This window comes from Ursus arctos, unplaced genomic scaffold (genome assembly GCF_023065955.2).
Source record: "Ursus arctos isolate Adak ecotype North America unplaced genomic scaffold, UrsArc2.0 scaffold_26, whole genome shotgun sequence".
Taxonomy (NCBI): Eukaryota; Metazoa; Chordata; class Mammalia; order Carnivora; family Ursidae; genus Ursus; species Ursus arctos.
In genome coordinates, this window is record NW_026622941.1 from 7474909 (window position 1) to 7489743 (window position 14835).

The window sequence follows — 14835 nt, forward strand, 5'->3', positions numbered from 1 at the left end:
CCGGGTGCTCTGCTCTTTCTAATCTCACTTCTGTAGCCCAGCCCCTCTCTTTGCTTTCTGCAAATTTTCCTTTTCTACTTACTTACTGTTCTCTCATCTTCTCTCCTTACACCTCTTTCTCTGTTTCACAAAACACAAAAATCAGAATTGGCCTTAGAAAGTCTGTTGTCTAGGGATGCCTGAGTGGCTCAGTTGTTAGGCGACCAACTCTTGATTATGGCTCAGGTCATGATCTTGGGGGTTGTGGGATGGAGCGCCCTGTGAGGCTCCACACTGAGTACAGAGCCTGCTTGAGATTCTCTCTCTCCCTCTATCCCTCCCCACACACACACTCACATGCTCTCCCTCTCTCTCTCTCTCTTAAAAAAAAATTCTGTTGTCTAGGGGTACCTGGCGGGCTTAGTCTGTGGAGTGTGCAACTTTCGATCTTGGGGTTGTTGGTTCAAGTCCCACGTTGGTGTAGAGGGTGTACAGATTACTTTAAAAATAGTAAAATCTTTAAGACAAAGTCTGTTGTCTGTTCTCTCACTTTGGAGATACAGAAGAGGATGACACAATATGCTTTAAGGTCACAGCTGGATTAAGGCTGAATCAGGACTAGATCTCAGGTTATCTCTTTCTCTCTCTTCTCTCTTTCCTTTCTGCTTTTTCTTCTCTTTCTTTTTTTTAAAGATTTTATTTTTTTAAATAATCTATATACCCAATGTGGGTCTCAACTGCTGAGATCAAGAGTCTCATGCTCCAATGGCTGAGCCAGCTGGCACCCCTTTTTCTTCTCTTTCTTAACACAGTATCGAAATCAAACAAACTTGCATCTGGATCTCAGCTCCACCACTTACACTGAGGTTCAATAAATTATTTAACTTCTGTGATACTCAGTGTCCTCATAGGTTAACTAAGATATTAATAAACACCTCAAAGGGCTGTTGTAATTGAATATCACCAACAACAACAACACCCTACAGCCAACATCATACTTAGTGGTGGGAAACTAGAAGCTTTGTCACTAAGATCAGGTACAAGGCAAGGATGTCCCTTCTCCCCTCTCCTCTTCAACACTGTACTGGAAACCCTTGCTAATATATTAAGGTTAAAAAAAAAAAAAAAAGGACTACCCTATGACCCAGCAATTGCACTACTAGGTATTTACCCCAAAAATACAAACATAGTGATCCTAAGGGGCACCTGCCCTGCAATGTTTACAGCAGCAATGTCCACAATAGCCAAACTATGGAAAGAGCCCAGATGTCCATTGACAGATGAATGGATAAAGAAGACTTGTATGTATGGACAATGGAATATTACTCAGCCATCAAAAAAAAGAAATCTTGCAATTTGCAACTACATGGATGGACCTAGAGGGTATTATGCTAAGAGAAATAAATCAATCAGAGGAAGACAAATATCATATGATCTCACTCATATGTGGAATCTAAGAAACAAAACAGGCCATAAGGGAAGGGACGGAAAAATAAAACAAAATGAAATCAGAGAGGGAGACAAACCATTAAAGACTCTTAATCATAGGAAACAAACTGAGGGTTGTTGTAGGGGAGGGGGGTGGGGGAGGGGGTAACTGGGTGATAAACATTAAGAAAAGGGCATGTGATATAATGAGCACTGGGTGTTACAACCAACTGATGAATCACTGACCTCTACCTCTGAAACTAATAACACATTATATGTTAATTAATTGAATTTAAATAAAATAGAATTTTAAAAAAGGAAATAAAACATATATAGATTGGGAACAAAGACATCAAACTGTCTTTGTTTGTAGATGACATAATCATTTATGTAGGGAATCTGAAAGAACTGACCAAAAAAAAAAAAAAAAAAAACCCCTCCTGGAATTAATAAGAAAGCCTAGCAAGGTTTGGGGCACCCGGCTGGCTCACTGGGTGTGGTAAGTGGTTCTCGATCTTGGGGTTTGTAAGTTTGAGCCCCAAGTTGGGCATAGAAATTGCTTAAAATAAAATCTTAAAACAGAAAACCCAAAAAAACTAAAGTCAATTTCTTTCCTAGATACCAACAATGAACAAGTGGAATTTGAAATTTAAAACATAACAACATTTACATTAGCAACCCCCAATGTGAAATATTTAGGAATAAATCTAACAAAATACACATAAGATCTATATGAGAAAAACTATAAAACTCTGATGAACGAAATCAAAGGAGAATTAAATAAATGGAGAGATAATCCATGTGTATGGCTAGGAAGACTCAATATTATCAAGATATCAGTTTTTCCCAACTTGACCTATAGATTCAATGCAATCCCAATCCCAATTCCAGCAAGTTATTTTATGGATATTAACAAACTGATTCTAAATTTTATATGGAGAGGCAAAAGGCCTAGAATAGTTCATATAGTACTGAAGGGGAAAAACAAAGTTGGAAGACTGACACTGTCTGATTTCAAGACTTACTATAAAGCTATAGTAATCAAGGCAGTGGAGTATTGGTGAAAGAACAGACAAATAGACCAGTGGACCAGAATAGAGAGCCCAGAAATAGACCCCCGTATATATAGTCAAGTAACTTTTGACAAAAGAGCAAAAGCAAAAAGATGGATCAAAGATAATATCTTCACTTTCAGTGACTGTGAAGCTGGGGAGATCCTGGTCTGGCCGAGGATGTTGGATCTCACCGTCCTCCTAGCTCTATGACCTTTCTCTGAAGTCCCTCAAAAAAATGGTTTGATCCTCTTCGCTGCCCAAAAGAAGACGATCTCTTCAACAAATGATGCTGACACAACTGTACATTTACACGCAGAAAGAAAGAAGGAAAGAAGGAAAGAAGGAAAGAAGGAAAGAAAGAAAGAAAGAAAGAAAGAAAGAAAGAAAGAAAGAAAGAAAGAAAGAATTTACACACAGAGTTTATACCCTTCACAAAAATTAACTCAAAATGGATCACAGACCTAAATGTAAAATGTAAAACTGTAAAACTCCTGGGAGATAGCATAGGAAAAAACCTAATATGGTAATGCCTTTTTAGATACAATACCAAAGACACAATCTATTAAAGAAATAATTGATAAACTGTACTTAATTAATATAAAAAACTTCTGCTCTCCAATAGAACAATTAGAAGAAGAGAATTAGAAGACAATCCACTGACTGGTAGATAATATTTGCAAAAGACACATCTGATAAAGGACTATTATCCAAAATATACGAAGAAGTCTTAAAACTCAATGAATAAGAAAACAATTTAAAAATGGGCGAAGACCTTAACAGATATTCTACCAAAGACACACAGATGGCAAGGTGAAAAGGTGTTCCACAGGGAAATGCATATTAAAACAACAGTGAGATACCACTACACACCTAGTAGAATGGTCAAAATCTGGAACACTGACAATACCAAAAACTGGCCAGGGTGTGGAGCAATAGAAACTTCTGGGGCACATGGGTGCTTCAGTCAGTTAAGCATATGACTCTTGTTGTTTTTTGTTTTTTTTTTTAAAGATTTTATTTATTTAACAGAGAGAGAGACAGCGAAAGAGGAAACACAGGCAGAAGGAGTGGGAGAGGAAGAAGCAGGCTCCCAGCGGAGGAGCCCGATGTAGGGCTCGATTCCAGAATGCAGGGATCACGCCCTGAACCAAAGGCAGATGCTTAATGACTGGCCACGCAGGCGCCCCATAAGCATCCGACCTTGATTGTGGCTCAGGTCATGGTCTCAGGGTCATGGGATCTGGCGGAGTCTGTCTCCACACTGAGTGTGGAGCCTACTTGGGATTCTCTCTCTCCCTTTCCCCCATCCCTCCCCTCCCTGTTCATGCGCTCTCCCCTTCTCTCTCTAACAAACAAAGAAAAAACCAAAAAACAAAAAAGAACCATTCATACATTGCTGATGAGTATGGCCACTTTGGAAGACAGTTTGGCGGTTTCTTACAAAACAAAACATACTCTGGAGTGCCTGGATGGCTCCGTTGGTTAAGAGTCTGCCTTCAGCTCAGGTTATGATCGTAGGGTCCTGGGATCAAGCCTCACATTGGACTCCCTGCTCAATGGGGAGCCTGCTTCTCCCTCTCCCTCTGCCACTCCCCCTGCTTGTGCACTCTCGTTCTCTCTCAAAAACAAAACCCCAAAAAACAAAAAGCAAACCTTAAACATACTCTTACCATATGATCCAGCGATCATGCTCCTTGATGTTTACCCAAACGAGTAGAAAATTTTGTTTACCCAAAACCCTGCACATGAATGTTTATAGCAGGTTTATTTATAATTGCTAAAACTTGGAAGCAACCAAGATGTCCTTCAGTAGGTGAATAGATAAACCGTGGTACATCCCAACAATGGCAGACTAGCGATGCCAAAAAGAAATGAGCTCTTAAGCCCTGAAAGGACATGGAGGAATCTCAAAGCACAAAAAGCCAATATGAGAAGGCTATATACAGTATGATTTCCACTCTACGACACTCTGGAAAAGGCAAAACTGTGGAGACGATGAAAAAAGATCAGTAGTTGCAAGGTGTTGAGGGTGAGGAGAGAGAAACAGGTAGGGCACAGATAATTTTGGGGGCAGTGAAAATACTCTGTATGATATTATAATGATGGATATATGTCATTACGCATTATCCAAACCCATTGAATATACACCACCAAGACTGAACCCTTAGATAAACTATGGACTTTGGGTGATTATGATGTTGTCAATATAGGTTCATCCTTGATGAAAAAAAAAAGTACCATTCTGGTGAGTGATGTTGTTAATGGGGAAGTTATGTATGTGTGGGAACAGGAATTATTATGAGAAATCTTTGTATCTTGCTGCCAACATTATTGTAAACCTAAAACCGCTCTAAAAAAACAAAGTCTTAAAAGTTGAACAGATAAAGACATGGTACATAATAGACCATATGTGGGCTCTTGTTCTTTCCCCATATTTTCCCTTTTCCTTCCCTCTTTAAATTGATAAGGCTGGACTCATTAATTCTTTGGTTCTTTCAAACTTCAGTTGTTTTATTATGCTTTTGATTCCTTCTCCTCACTTTTATGTGTTATCTCTTCCATTCTTTTCTTTTTCTTTACTATTTCCTCTGCCTCTTCCTCTTTTTTTTTTTCTCCCCTCACCATCTCCTTTTTCTGTTTCTGCTTCTCATTAGCTACCATAAACCAAGCCATGTGGACCATAAACTTTGAGTTTAAAGTCCCTTCCACTCCAACAGTCTACCAGTCCTGTGATATTCTCTTCATTTATGTTCTCTTGTTTCTCACTTTCTCCTCTTTCCATTGCTTATAGATTACTTAACTCCCCTGGGCCTCAGTTTTTCCATCTGGAAAATAGAAACAATAAGAGATTGTTATAAGCATCAAATGAATTAAGTAAACCTCTTCGTTCAGCGCCCAACACAAAGGCCTCCAAGATGTCATTAACTTTATTCTTATTTGAACTTCTGCAAGCCCAGTATGAAATGTAAAACACCATAGAAATGTTAGTTGTTTATTATTTTCCCTAAAGTATCATGGTAACATGGAAAGATGGCTTCGGGCTTTAAGAGACCTGAATTCCAGGCAAATCTTTAAGTTTTTATGAGCATCAATTTCCTTATCTGTAAAGTGAAAATAGTAACAGATGCCTTCCTTACACCTAAGGATTTTTCGTCTCCCAGGAATTAAAAGTCTCAATATACAGGAAAGCCTCACTCTACAAACATATGCAGTCATGATAAACGGTGTCCTGGAGTCACATTGGGGATGCAGTATAGTTATTTGGATTCAATGGGATAAAATTCTAAATGATGCACTCAATACATGTTACCTATTATTACTTCCTTTACTTTTTCCACTTCTTTCCTTTTGCTCCTCAAAAAAAGTAGCGGTTAAAAGAGCCAGGGGATCCCTGCCGCTAAACTTCTAGTATTGATTCTCGTCTCTTTCCTATCTCTCATTTCCTTTCCTCCCCTTTTTCCTTCTCCCTCTCTCTTTTCCATTACAGCTTTCCTGTCGCCCCAGGCATCCTATGCAGCCCGGATCTCCAGATTTCCGGAAGCTTTGCGCCGGTACCGGCTGGAGACCAGGGGCTCCCTCCGCCGTTACCTTCCAGCGCTCATCGGACAATAAAGTTTTATTGAAACCAAGCAGGAGGGGAAAAAAAGGTGCCCGTCATTCTTCCTCAACAGCCAATCAAAGAATAGAATGACTGGCGCTTGCAGGCGCTTCAGCCGTCGGAAGGCGGGGGAGGGACATGGCCCGCCCGAAACCGGCCTCGCAAGAGCGGAAGTACGACCCGGAAGCCAGCCATAGAGTTTACTGGCCAGAGCGACTCTGCAGGGAGGTGGCAGGAAAGGCTCGGAACAGCTGCCGGAGGTGACGGAGCGGCGGCCCCGCCCGGTGTGCTGGAAGACGGAGCTTCCAGGTAGCGGCCCGCAGAGTCTGACCCAGGGTACGACGGGGCAGTCGCCGAGAGCCCACGGTCCCTGGGCGGCCTCTTTAAGGGAGGGGGCGGAGCCACTTGGAAGGGTCGTGAGGGTGAGGTCACGTGGTTGGGGGCACTTGCGGGGCACCATGGAAATATGAGGGAGCGTTGTTATTGGGGTGGACGCCATGTGACACCCCTTCCCCCACTACATCCTGTGCCTTGGGGTTCAATGGGGTGCACGTGGTGGGGCTTGGGATCAGGCCTAGGGATGGGGGAGAGGGCGTGGCAACCCTGTCTCAGCCAGGCTTCCATCAAAGTGGCCGATTTTAGGATTTCTAGATCCGAGTTTGAGACTGCTCCATCTCTCATTCCTCATTTGCAGAAGTGACTCAGTGCCTCTGCAATCCAGCCCCTGGCCCCTGTGCTTCCCGCCCTCCCAGGGTTCAGGGACCTCCAGCTTCACGTTCTCTTTCCTTGCAGCTCCAGATATCCTGAGCCCAGGTCCCCCCAGCTCAGTGCAGCCATGAGTGCCGAGGTGAAGGTGACAGGGCAGAACCAGGAGCAATTTCTGCTCCTGGCCAAGTCGGCCAAGGGGGCAGCGCTGGCCACACTCATCCACCAGGTGCTGGAGGCTCCTGGTGTCTACGTGTTTGGGGAACTGCTGGATATGCCTAATGTTAGAGAGGTGGGTTCCTGGCCTGGAAAGCCCACCCTTGGGGCTGAGTTTGAATTTGAGAATGGGGGGGCAGGGCTCATTTTCAACTCCATACCCATTCAGTTGAACAAGAATAAGATGATGATTAATTAGCAGCTGGCAAAAATAAGTAGGCAAGTAAACCTCTTACTTTCCTCTGGTGATGAATCATCTGTAAAACCCACTATTTTTCATTTTTAAGCAGAAGATCATGTGATTCAGAAAAGGAGATCTGATTCCAGCCTGTCTCCGCCAATGTAGTAGCTCTTAATAAAATCATGTCGCCTTGATCAGGTCGCTTTTACTTTAGGACCTCTGTTTTCTCTTTTAAAATTGGAGCTGATACCGCCCCTCACCGTCAGTTATAGAAATCAGGTCAGATTATGGGCAGCGTAAAGTGCAATACAAATGGAAGGAACGAACATGAAATTGGCATACCCTCCTCTCTCCACTTTGTACCCTTTGTTAATTCACTTAAGTTAGATAACTGTCTAGAAGTGTTAGAAGGTGTCTTTTTCCCCAAAGACATGTGGGAAGTTGCTAGGAACACAGCAGAGAGAACTGTTCACATTGAAGTCGCAGAGTAAAGAGTTTAAAGTCTCTAGTGGCTGAAACACCAAAATGTATGACATCAGCCGAAGTCCTGAGATGCTATGGCATTGGGATGTGGGCAGACTGTGTTAGGTTTTTGAGGGCCAGTGATTGACTGAGTCAATGGATTTAGCCTTTGGGGATCACTCTCATATATGGGGAACACTCTGGCTGCCTTCTTTCCGTGCTTTCCTCTGCAGTGGAACTGTAGAGGGTCCATTAAGGTGAAGAAAAAGAAGCATTTATTGGGTGCTTGTTTTATCTCTCTGCTAGTCATCTGGGAATACCAGAAAAGTATAAGACACAGTGCTTATTACCCTTCTGAAACTTATATTCCAGTTGCAGAGATAAGATGAATGGATGTGGATGTGTAAATTACCTATTTAGCAAGTATTTATTGAGAGCCAAATATATGCATAGCTCTGCTAGACTGTAGTGGGTGGGATACCAGGGCCTGGGTCTGCAATCTTATTGGAAAGAAAGATATTCTTGGGTAACAACCTAAGGATTTGATCGATTAAGTGCCAGAATGAGTGATCAGTGATAGGAGATGAGATCTAGGTGAGCCGGCCTGGGCGATGAAGCCTCTTGGGTGCTACAGGTCTGACGCAGAGGCCGCAAATTCCAGCACCTGCTGAGACCATGCAGCTATCAGAGATGAGTGAGGCTCATGCAGGAGTTTTTGGTGAATTGGCAAGGACAGCAGATTGCCTAATGATATTCAAATTCAGAAATACTAAACACACTCTAAGGACCAAAACACAATTTGCAATGTCTGGGTGTGCGCGTGCCCACACACATTACTCAATTCTGAATTTAGGCTAAGAATGAAGATGTATGGAGGAAGAGGGCATGGTGGATTGGGGGCAGGGGTAGTGTAAGTAAGGGCCTGGAGGTGGAAATGAGGCCTTCCAATGGGGAGAGTAACCAGAGAGGCAGAGAAGTCCTTTCAGTGAGCTGGGAGAGCCAATGGGAGAGGGGAAAGATGCAGCCAGAAAGTAGAATTCAAAACGGAGTGAGGCTGGGAAGCTGGAGGGAGGCCCGTCCTGTCACCTCTTCCTTCATATTCTTGCAGCTGGCTGAGAGTGACTTCGCTTCCACATTCCGGCTGCTCACAGTGTTTGCTTACGGGACATATGCTGATTACTTAGGTAACCAGAGGGCTGGAGCTCTGGAGTAGTGGAGGTGGGAGAAGGGCAATTTCTGAAAGGACTAGAAGAAATTCCTGGGAAACCCTCTTGGGGTACACAGGGTCAGGGTCAAGACCTGAATTGGCATGGAAAACTAAAAAAAAAAAAGCAAGGGAAGGAGGCTAGGGCTTCCCACAAAAGTGCTATCAGGAATTCCTATGCTTTGTCCTTTTTTCCTAGCTGAAGCCCGGAATCTTCCCCCACTCACAGAGGCTCAGAAGAATAAACTTCGACACCTATCAGTTGTCACCCTGGCTGCCAAAGTCAAGGTGAGTGACAGTCCCCCTCCACCCTACCCAGTCCTGAGCCAAAGAGAAATGTCCCTTCGAAGGGCCTGTCTGAAGGGAATTTGCTTTCAGACAGCCTTTGCCCACACTGTTACTCTTCCACCTTCCCCACCCGCGTGTCCCTCCGAGGTCTGTATCTAAACTCCCCTACCTGCAGCCTTTCAGGCTGAATATTATTCTCTTAATTTTCTGTTTTGTTTTTGTTTTTCATTCAACATTTTTTTGCATTTGGGTCAAAATAGCAACCAGGATGCCATTCAGTTGTTTAGCAGTCACCTTGCTCCTCGCTATAGAAAGTCCCACACAGGGATACCTGGGTGGCTCAGTCGGTTAAGCATCTGCCTTTGGCTCAGGTCACGGTCCCGGGATCCTGGGATCGAGCCCCACCCTGGGCTCCCTGCTCAGCGTGGAGTCTGCTTGTCATGCATGCGTGTGAACACTCTCTTTCTCTCTCAAATACATAAATAAAAATCTTAAAAAAGAAAAAAGAAAGTCCCACATAAACGGCCTCGGCTTTCAGATGTGGGAACAAGGCTCTCTCTTCTGGCAAAGTGCTAGGCTTCTATTTGCTAGAGTCAGAAGCGTATAACCCAGAAGTATTTCTGTAGTTCCAGTTAGGTTCCAACCACCTACATTCTCTCAACTTACTCGACACTCCTGTGGTCCTCATGATTTTACCTAAGCCAGGCTCTCTGTCATGAGGGGCCTCGGGGTATAAATGATAAACAGTAACTCAGCCCCCTCCCCCACCACCTGCTCCCATTACGTCGGGCTTGTCTGGACCAAGGTCTGTGCGCGGTCCTGCGCGGTGGCCAGAGGATTGACGCCTCCGGCAGGTGTCACTCTCTTCCTCTCTGGGGCCGGAGGTGAAGGGTGGTAGGGGAACTTACATCTCTCTTATTTGCGGTTGTCCTTCTTGGGATGTATTTTTCAGGGGGCAGTACTTTCACTTATTTTGCCTTCGAACCAGCCTTTTAGAGACAGTCCTTTAGGAGCGGGAGTGGAGTGGGCAGGGGAGCCGAGGCAGGGCAGGGATGGAGGGAAGAATCTTGGAAGCCCTTCTCTGCGGTGGAACCTCACAAACCCCAGCCCGACCTCCCCACACCCCAGTGTATCCCATATGCGGTGTTGCTGGAGGCCCTCGCCCTGCGTAACGTGCGGCAGCTGGAAGACCTTGTCATCGAGGCGGTGTACGCCGACGTGCTCCGTGGCTCCCTGGACCAGCGCAATCAGCGGCTGGAGGTGGACTACAGCATTGGGCGGGACATCCAGCGCCAGGACCTCAGTGCCATTGCTCGAACCCTGCAGGAGTGGTGAGACCGGTGTCCTGGCCCTGCTCCTTCTCTTCCCCCTCCGGGAAAGGGGAGAGGGGCTTTGGAGGGCGAGGGCTGTGCTGCGCTGCGGAGGGGGATCCCCAGAGGATGAAGGGAGATGAGCTCGTTCCTCCGAAAGCTTCTGAGGGCAGAAGGGAGCAGAGGAGGGCCTGCGGGGCAGGAGGCCGGAAGCAGTGTCCTTGGCATATAACGGGGGAGGTGGGCAGCAGTAGCCTTGAGAGGATCCTCACTGCGATGTTGGACCCTCACTTGGCTTGAGCTGGATTCATCCCATCGGTCTGGAAGCAGCACTGTCTATAGGCCACGGGTCTGTTCCACTTCCATTTTTCTCTTTGTGTTCTTGTCTAACTTTAATGTACCTCTTCTTTTTTTCTCTCCAGCATCCGCGCAGTGTTGTTTTAGTCCCTCCTCACATGTTGCACATTACTCCAGGCACTTCCCATTCCTCTCTTCCCCGCCCCCCGACCCCAAGGGTCTTTGTGGCTCCTGGGACTATGGTTGCACGTGGTTTCCAGGGGCCCTGGCGAGGGTTCCTAACTCAGACGAGGGTTTGGGTGCAGGATATTCTGAGCCTGTTTTTCATGAGCGTGCGATCACAGCCTCCTTCTGCTGACGCTTCTCCTGCTTCGCGCAGGTGTGTGGGCTGTGAGGTGGTGCTGTCAGGCATCGAGGAGCAGGTGAGCCGCGCCAACCAGCACAAGGAACAGCAGCTAGGCCTGAAGCAGCAGATCGAGAGCGAGGTGAGCAGGCGAGGGATCGGGACGGACCCAGGCTCTCGCAGCCCGGGCCCGCTGTCCTGTGCAGAGGGGTTGGGACCGTGGCTATAGCAAACAGATGAGGTGGGCAGGGACTCTCCGATTCCGGGACTTTTCCTTATCCCCTATTGCTTGCATCCGGGTAGGTCGCCAACCTTAAGAAAACCATTAAAGTTACCACAGCAGCCGCTGCCGCAGCAACATCTCAGGACCCTGAGCAGCACCTGACTGAGCTGAGGGAGCCCGCCCCTGGCACCAACCAACGCCAACCCAGCAAGAAAGCCTCAAAGGGCAAGGGGTGAGCCAGCGTGGCAGGAGCCGCTTGCTTCCGGGGTGTACTGCTGTTACTTCGGAGATCTGGCTGTCCTCACCCCCTTTAGTCATTTGCATGGGGGTAGACAGTGGGGGGAGCCCGCAGGGCTGAGGGGATTCCCTGCAGCCTCTCTCTCTCTCTTCCCCTTGCCAGGCTCCGAGGGAGCGCCAAGATTTGGTCCAAGTCGAACTGAAGGGACTGTCGTTTCTTCCCTGGGGAATGCGGGGTCCTAGCTGCCTGCCTGTCCTTTAGGAGTCCTCAGAGAGCCTTCCTGTGCCCCTGGCCAGCTGATAATCCTAGGTTCATGACCCTTAACCTCCCTCTTCTCTCCCCGACGCCCAAGCATAGATCATACCTTCTCTAGGGAGGAGGCAAGTACAAGTCATGTTTTTGTTGGTACTTTTGCTTTATGTGACTTTATTATGTGTCCCATTGTCTCCCTCCCCGTCCCTGCCGTGCTCTCTCCTTGTTTCTTAGAAGGGGGGCCAGCGTCTGTTCCTGTTTATTATATGTCATGGAGTAGGTGGGGCTGCTACTTCTCCAGCATAACTCACGTGTGTTTTTTCTCATACCACCCCAACCCTGCACGCCTAATCCCCGATTTGTACCCGTTACCCCCAGCCTATCTGGGCAGCATCCGAAGAGCCATAGCGCTTCCACATTTATTCCCACCCGGAGAATTCTGGGAGCCAGTCTGCCGTTCTAGGAGTCACTGGACACTTTCATCCTAGAATCCTGTCACACTACAGTTATTTCCTTTCCTCTCTCCTCCCCTTGGGTCCTGGGAATGCTGCTGCTTCAATGACCCCAGAGCCGAAGAAGGGCAGCGGTCTCTTGAGATATTGAGAGATGGCTCTTTCTTAGCCCTGGCTATCTTGGAAAGCCTGATGGCGATCCTGGAAAGATTTATACTTCCTTTTGTGCGTTTGGTGGGGAAGGGAAGGGGATATAGATTGTATAAAAAAAAAAAAAAGTATATATACATATATCTATATATAACATGAAACAGAAATAAATCTATGAGAAGTCTATCTACAAACATGCCCGGAAATGGGTATCTTCTGTCTCTGGTATTTGTGGATGGGAAGAAGGCTCATTGTCCATCCACTCTAAAGCAAAGTGCTGGGGAAAGAAGAGAACCAGGTACTAGGTGCTGAGTCCTGGCCTGGGAGCCAGGAGACCTAGATCTTGAGTCGTGGGATGCTGGACAAATTGCTCAGTATCCCGGCACTCATTCAGCAGCAGCGGATACTTCTGAGCACCAACATGTGCAGAGCGCCAGACGTGCAGAGTGACTGTCGTTGGCCCTGCTCTCAAGGAGCTGGCCTGCCGCCTGTCGCCTGCCTTCTCACAGAAGAGTTGATGATAACCTTCAGTTCTCGCATCAGAACCACCCAGAACTCTGAGATCTGCAGTAAGCAGCAGCAGGCTCCTGTCCGCTGTCCAAGGCAGAGCTTCCCGCGCTGGGAGGATGGGTCTCCTTGGTCTAGTGCACTGCTGTGCACGCTTCAGAATGGGGGAAGCTCTAGTGTAAACACCCCCCCCCAACTTGCACGGGAAGCGGTTGCCTCCTGAGGGTCCCAGTGTTGCCTGAGCTGCTTTCCAGAGATTGTTTTTCTCTAGGTGGAGATTTATTTTTTTTTTTGAGATATTTTTTTAAAGATTTTATTTATTTATTCGACAGAGATAGAGACAGCCAGCGAGAGAGGGAACACAAGCAGGGGGAGTCGGAGAGAAGGAAGCAGGCTCATAGCGGAAGAGCGTGATGTGGGGCTCGATCCCGGAACGCCGGGATCACGCCCTGAGCCAAAGGCAGACGCTTAACCGCTGTGCCACCCAGGCGCCCCTAGGTGGAGATTTAGCACAGACCACTCTTTACAGGAGCTAATGGTCTCAGTCACAGAACCAGAAAGTGGGGTGGAATCCTGAGGTTTTGATTAGAAGTGGGCTGGGCGAGCCTCTAGTTTTGAGGGGGCAGTGGAGACATTCTGGGGCCCTGATTCAGGAGTTGACGCTTCTGGCTTCTTGGTTTAGCTTTGCCCTTGACAAGCTTGTTGAGCCTGTTTTGTCTCGGTTCTCAGTCTCTACCTCTGCAGTAAACCCCTTCTTCCTCCCACACCCTCCAGTGTGGAGAAGTTGCTAATTCCTGGCACTTTGAACCTGTCCCCCCTCCCTCTGCCCCTGCCCTAACTTTTCACTTGAACTTAGTATCCTGTTTGCTTGTGAGCGAGTTCCAGCGAATGGCTCCATAACCTCTCTGAGCTCTCTAGCTCCGGCCTTCAGTGGATGGCTCCAGAGTCTAACTGTGGGCTGAGCTAGGACTGCCTGGCTTAACGCCCGAAGAGGGAGGGAGACCATACATGTGTCCCCCAGGACACACAAATTCGATTTGTCATTGACTTAGAAAGATGGGGTTCTTGGCTACCAAGGCATGAAGAAGGGGGAGCAGGTGATTTGGGGGCTCATTTTTTGACCACGAAACTTCATTCAGAATTTAGGGATTCCATGTATAACCAAGCTCAGGGCAGCAGAATATTCTGACCGAGAATCCGGCGCACTCTCCCACACTGATCCCTGACGTACACCAGTCTTACGTGGTCTTAGGGCTGGACCACTACGGTAAGAGGAGGAGGAAGAGGACTTGCCTTTGTGAGAATTCAGCGCTTATGCCCATGAAACCGGGGACACTCAAAAAACTAAGCCAAAGTGTCCGAAGCTAAAAACAGCGACTGGACTGGCGTACACGTTTACGCACAAGAAGAGCAAAGACAGTGTCTGCAGTCAGTACTCATGAAATCCTGTTGAAGAGAGATTGGCATTCTCTGTTCAGATGTGTTTTCCAATGTGGATGGATAGGAGGGAGCTTTGGGCAGTCAATGTATGAGTTACCTAATATGGTGTAACAAAATTACCCTGAAATTTAGTGGCTTAAAAACAACACACATTTATTATCTCAGTTTCTGTGGTTCAGGCATGTGGGCACACTGTTTTTTGCCTCAGGTCTCTCACAAGGCGGCAGAGTGTTAGCTGGAACCATGTTATCTCAAGATTCCAATGGGAAGGACCTCCTTTCAACCACACTCAGTGTATCAGTGGGATTCACTACCTCCTAGGTGGCTGGACTGAGGACCTCATTTCTGGGCTGGCTGTTTGTCAGAGGCAGCCCAGGTAGCCCCCTCCATCAGAGCAAGAGCCAGAGACACCACATCAGGAAAGCAGAAATAGGTCTTGTAACCTAATCACAGAAGAGGTATCCCATCACTTTTACTAGTCACCAGCTCCAGCCTAGTGACCGTCAG

The 14835-nt window shown here is 46.8% G+C and overlaps 1 protein-coding gene across 2 annotated transcripts; it reads left to right on the forward strand.

Moving 5' to 3' along the window:
- The first annotated feature begins 6228 nt into the window (after positions 1–6228).
- Positions 6229–12575, forward strand: COPS7A (COP9 signalosome subunit 7A). 2 transcript variants are annotated; one of them, XM_026502577.4, is made up of 8 exons: positions 6229–6369; positions 6853–7057; positions 8733–8808; positions 9028–9116; positions 10245–10447; positions 11103–11208; positions 11370–11521; positions 11690–12575. In XM_026502577.4, the coding sequence occupies exons 2-8, from the start codon at positions 6896–6898 to the stop codon at positions 11727–11729; spliced, it is 828 nt and encodes a 275-aa protein (XP_026358362.1). In that variant the 5' UTR covers positions 6229–6369; positions 6853–6895; the 3' UTR covers positions 11730–12575. The 2 variants fall into 2 exon arrangements, with proteins under 2 accessions (XP_026358362.1, XP_026358361.1); XM_026502576.4 differs by having other exon boundaries at positions 6246–6396.
- Positions 12576–14835: the final 2260 nt, after the last annotated feature.

What these genes read in the sequence shown, in the direction of transcription:
- COPS7A (XM_026502577.4), top strand. Translation starts at nt 6,896, where the DNA reads ATGAGTGCCGAGGTGAAGGTGACAGGGCAGAACCAGGAGCAATTTCTG. An exon ending in AGCAGCAGATCGAGAGCGAG is followed by an intron (nt 11,209 to 11,369) that starts GTGAGCAGGCGA and finishes GCATCCGGGTAG; the next exon opens with GTCGCCAACCTTAAGAAAAC. An exon ending in AAAGCCTCAAAGGGCAAGGG is followed by an intron (nt 11,522 to 11,689) that starts GTGAGCCAGCGT and finishes TCCCCTTGCCAG; the next exon opens with GCTCCGAGGGAGCGCCAAGA.